The sequence below is a fragment of the Triticum aestivum genome, chromosome 2A (genome assembly GCF_018294505.1).
Source record: "Triticum aestivum cultivar Chinese Spring chromosome 2A, IWGSC CS RefSeq v2.1, whole genome shotgun sequence".
NCBI lineage: Eukaryota > Viridiplantae > Streptophyta > Magnoliopsida > Poales > Poaceae > Triticum > Triticum aestivum.
The window spans coordinates 680,684,721-680,690,004 of NC_057797.1; the positions used below are offsets into that span (position 1 = coordinate 680,684,721).

At 50.3% G+C, this 5,284-nt stretch overlaps 1 protein-coding gene across 1 annotated transcript; it reads right to left on the reverse strand.

Moving 5' to 3' along the window:
- Positions 1-1,593: 1,593 nt before the first annotated feature.
- Positions 1,594-2,792, reverse strand: LOC123185910 (ervatamin-C-like). The gene is made up of 2 exons (XM_044597718.1): positions 2,260-2,792; positions 1,594-2,183 (listed from the first exon to the last, which is right to left on the reverse strand). Exons 1-2 carry the CDS (start codon positions 2,726-2,728, stop codon positions 1,594-1,596), a joined length of 1,059 nt encoding a protein of 352 aa, XP_044453653.1. The 5' UTR covers positions 2,729-2,792.
- Positions 2,793-5,284: the final 2,492 nt, after the last annotated feature.

Below are 5,284 nucleotides of genomic sequence, written 5' to 3' on the forward strand. Positions count from 1 at the left end.
AACAATTAAAACTCGATGCTGCATGGACTGATGTAGTCATGTAGAACAAGTGTTTATTTTCATGCATATACAAGCTTACAAGTTTGTGTTCTTACTATTACACAGGCAAATCGATCCTTCGTAAGAGGATCCATACTTTATTCAAATATATAATAAATCCATATGTACGTGGTACTGCAGTCTTTATTGCAGAAAATATTTACTTTCTAGCATTTGACTTTTTTTCTTGTAACTTTTTTGGACAATTCTTCTACAAGGTAGCATATTCTACTGTTTTTGGGTAAAACATGGCTCCTGTAATAAAGAAGTAATAGGAGATGAGTATAGATGATGAAGATTTGTGTCGGGTCACGAGAGGAAGAAAAACGGGCATGGGAAAAGACAAAAAGGTGGGACATAGGAAGAACGTTCGTTCCATTGAATCATATTTTTTATATATATACAAGCTTCCAAGTTCATACTATTATGTACGTAGGCAAATGCATGGTTCTTACGATGATCCAAGCATGCGTTCAATGTTCATTTATTCAAAATCCATTATTTTCCAAAAAGATTCGAAATCCATATATACAGCATACTGTAGCTAGCCCATATTCGATGCTGCATGGACTGATGTAGTATAAATGTTTATCTTCATATACTACAAGTTTACAACTTTGTGGTGTATTACATAAGCAAATGGGTCCTTTGTATGAGGATCCGTGCTTTATTCAAATATAATAAATCCGTATATACGTCGTGTTATTGCATTCTGCATCTGCATGGTATTTTATGTAGCTTATAGCTGATAAACCATACTCGATGATGCATGTACTGACTGGTGTTTAAGAGCTGTTCATGGTCGGATAGTAGGCGACGGTGGCCATGCCGCAGTTGCCGCCGTTCCCGCGCGTGAGGCGCATGTAGCCCCCCTCACCCCACCCCGTCCCCCACTGATTCTTCACCAACCAGTATTCCTGCCCATAATGTTGCAACTTAGCCTATCGTACCATTTGGGTGAAAAATGCTCCTGCAATGAGGTAAGACGAGACAAATATAGACGATGCAGATTTGTGTCGGGTTATGAGAGGAAGAAGAACCGGCATGAGGAAGACGAAAAGGCGGGACATGGGAAGAACATTGAGGAACGTCCGTTTCATTGAATTTGAAAAACTTTATTTTCATAATATACAAGCTTCCAAGTTCATACTATATATTACGTACGTAGGCAAATGCATGGTTCCTACGACGATCCAAGCATGCGTTCAATGTTCATTATTTAAAATCCATTTTTTTCAAAAAGATTCAAAATCTATATACACACCATACCATAGCTAGCTGATAAAGCAATTAATACTCAATGTTGCATTGACTGATGTAGTACAAGTAGTGTTTATTTTCATATACAAGCTTACAAGTTGATGCTATTGCTATTACATAGGCAAATGGATCCTTTGTACGAGGATCCATGCTTTATTCAAATATAATAAATCTGTATATACGTCGTATTGCAGTCTGCAGCTGCATGGTATTGTATGTAGCTTATACAGTAGATGATAGATCATACTCGATGATGCATGGACTGACTGATGTAAGTAGTAGTAGTGGTGGTGTTTAAGAGCTGTTCATGGTTGGATAGTAGGCGACGGTGGCCATGCCGCAGTTGCCGCCGTTCCCGCGCGTGAGGCGCATGTAGCCCCCCTCACCCCACCCCGTCCCCCACTGATTCTTCACCAACCAGTATTCCTGCCCGCCGCCGTCCGCCCCGTACCCCACCACCGTCACGGCGTGGTTCAGGTTCTGCCCGCACGATGAACTACCGACGAACACGCCGCTCATGTAGTGCTGAAAGTCAGGGTCCGCCTCCACGCCCACGGCCACCGGTTGGCTGGCCGCCAGCTCCCGCAGCGCGTCCTCATCGCCGTTCAGGCCCACCCAGCGGGGGGCGCCAACGGAGGCGGCCGAATTTGGCATGACGCTGCGGCACGCGCCCCGCTGGCCGGTATACGCGTAGGCTGCCTCCGGCTGCAGGCCGCCGCTTGCGGCGACGTAACGTAGGGCGGCGATGACGGAGCCACCCTTGCAGGTGCTAGTGTCGCCCGTGCAGTCGAGCACCTGCTGCTCTGACATGGAGATGAGGTTACCGGTGGCGATCTGTACGAGCCCCTCGGTCGCCGCCACCGCCGCGAACGCCCAGCAACTCCCTGCACAGACGCAACGTTGTTTTTACGTACGTGTCAACATTTATTCATCTGCCAACTTTGGCCTGCAGATCCTTACCACATGAAGCTTGGTTCTTGACTTGGGTGACGGCGCCCTGGGCCCTCCAGTCCATGCTGTCCGGTGTGGACTGGAACTGAGCCTTGGACATGTTCACCGCGGCCACCGGCGTGTCCTCGGGACGGAGCCCGCCCGGCTGGTGACGGTACCCGAGGTGCTTCTCCACGAACTCTTCGTTGGTGAGGTCGGAGAACTGGTTGAGCCCGAGGGTGTACGTCCGGTTGCCCGCCCGGTTGACAGCGTCTACGTGGCGCGCGTTGGCCGCGAACACCTCCTGCCGGTGCAATTTCTCGGCAGCGTCGGTGTACGCGCGCCCGTACTTGGCCATCCACCGCTCGTGCCGGGCGGCCAGCGCGTCCCCTCGCGCCGCGGCAGCGCCGACAAAGGCAGTGGCGGCCACGAGCGCGAGCAGAAGCGCGAGCAGTGTGCCGTCGTGGCGGCGAGAGCTGTTACTGTGAATCGGCGCCATTTTTCTAGCTAGCTAGCTAGCTAGTTTGCTTGCTTCTTCTGGCAATGCAATGGCTTACGAGCGAGCTGCTCCTACTAAGCACGTAGCAACCATGCTGCCCGCGCTTCTATTTATACGCGCGCGCATGGCGAGCAAGACGGGGCATACGAGCGGATTCCATACTTTTCGTCGATGGATCCGCGCGCGTTCATACGCCATAGTCGTACGTACGTATTGACTGGGAGTCCATGGATGTTTGTATCCGACGACGGTGCTTGTTCTCGTCTCTCTGTATACTCTTCTTCTTCTTCTTCTTCTACTTCTCCAAAAAAAATTCTTGTTTCCCCGATGGTGAGGCAAAGTGCTCTGTCCACATGCCTATACCGTCGCACACGCTTAGGGCATGTACAATGGTTGATAAGATAGTTTTATCTTAAGTTTTGCATGTAATTTAGATATGACAAAGAAAAATGTCTACAATGGGTCATCTCTTAGCCTTATCTTCAATAATTAGCAATTCCTAAAAATGTGGTGAGACATATTGTGCTAAGAGATCATCTCTTGTCTTATCTTAAATAAGAGAAGACAAGTCTTCTCTTATGAGTTCTCTCTTCTCCACCTCATTATTTATCCTACGTGGTACTCCTAAGATAGCACCATTGTACATGCTCTTAGAGCTGGAGTAGTACGTTCCTGCGAGATCGGAATTGGCCGGATCGGCGTGCAGTACTCTCCCATATAGTTTGGCCGATGTATGTGGTCTGGATTACAAGTTTGGCTTATATTTTCATAGGAGAACGACAAAACACATGACTTCTCATTCTATCAAAAAATTGTGGTAGATACATCAAATGTACTAGTATAAAGCAAGAAAATGTACATGGCTAACTTTTTTTTCTTGATCTATGATAAAAGTTCGCCGGAAGTACAAAAAATCTCAAACATAATAAAAATCCATTTCTGATTTGGTACACTGCCGGTAAACACAAGGACGGCTCAAATTAGCCCATGCCTCTTCATAAAAAAAGGCACGATGGTCATATTTTATAAAACATTTCGCTCGCTGTATACGTATACGCTGTACATGGAGTAGTGTTTATCTTTTTCTTTTAACCATCAAAAAATAGGTGCATGAAGTAGATTTCAAACTCCAAACCTCTTGGATCCCTTCCACCCACTACAACAAACTGGGCAGCTCACTTGGTGTGCCTAATTACTTCTTTTATTCGTTTTGTTGCGCATCCTCTTAGTCTGGCCTCCTTTTTTTGTTTTTTTTTTCAATTTTATTCGCCTTTTATTTATAAGCCACGGTTCAAAACGTGGGGGAGTGGAATTGTTTGCGCTCGCCTTTCCCACTTCCCAGCAAATAACTGCGCTTGTACGCGCGCAATAACTGCCTCGAGAATGGCAACCGACTTGCGGACGTCGCAATAAATCCGCGCGCATGGGCCGAGGGCGTGCGGCCGCAGGCCCCAGCACGCCGCCCTGTCCCGTCGCGCGCGTGGCCTGTCAGGCCCCTCCGGCTCCCAGACGCCACGCGTCGCCCGCGCGAAGCCCAAAAGATTGCCTCAAAGATTAGGTGGACTCCTCAGTTTCCCGCCGCTGCTAGGATGCCGCGATCCGGCTTCCGTAAGCCGGCACACAGTGGGTGTTGCCGGACCCGGCGGTCATAAAATTTGCCTCCTTCAAAGGGGGAAACTGCGAAAGCCCTCCCATCCGAAGTCGGCAGACCTTCTCAGCTTCGGGGACTACTGTCAGGGGGATGAACCCCGGGCAGGCAACGGAACCGGGATCCATTTCAAAAAACGATGGGGCCAGCATCGCCCCTCAAGCCGGCTGGCGCTTGGCCGGGTCGCTCGACCCGGCCAAGTCCCTCGACCCGGCCTAATCCTCAACTCGGCCCCAACAGCCAGCTCAAGACAGCCGAGCCCGGCATACCAAGACTTCTCCAACAAGCCAGCTCCTCCCTTGGCGTGTTCTCCAACCTGGCCGAGGGTCAGCTCCTGTCCCATCCCAGCCGTACGATGGGACGAGTCTCCACCAACTGATGACCAAAGCCATAGTACCCCGCCCATGCCTTTGGTCAGCCAGACGAGGCAACAGTGCCCCCACCTACCCGCTGACCAGGGCCAGCGTGGCAACAATGCACCCATCGTCACCAATGACGCCAGCAAGCGGCGACCTGACGGAGCGCCACTGTAGCCGACTCAACCCGGCCACTCCCTGACGATCGACAAGACGGCCAACAGTGCCCCCGTACCCGGCGGGTCCCACACCCGGGGAACCCGGCGAGGCCTGGTACCCGGTGGGTCCCAGCACCGGGTTCCTGGACACTGACGACCCGGCCCTACAACCTTGTAAAATTACCATTGTACCCCGAGGGTTTGGCCTATAAAATCCCCCAGGAACCCTCATGCATACGGGCGGATCAACTCTTTCACTCGCATAGGCGATCACTCACACACACCTAGTAAGCAACACCTGAGGGGAGGGAGCTGCCTAAGCCTTGGCCAGCCTTCTCTCTTCCTCCATACAGCTCTAGGAGCAACCCTGTACTGTTACATATAAACCACACTC

Excerpts from the sequence above, each read along its gene's own strand:
- LOC123185910 (XM_044597718.1), bottom strand. The coding sequence starts at position 2,728 with ATGGCGCCGATTCACAGTAACAGCTCTCGCCGCCACGACGGCACACTG. Across the intron at positions 2,184-2,259 it reads CAAGAACCAAGCTTCATGTG|GGAGTTGCTGGGCGTTCGCG; the intron begins GTAAGGATCTGC and ends GCGTCTGTGCAG.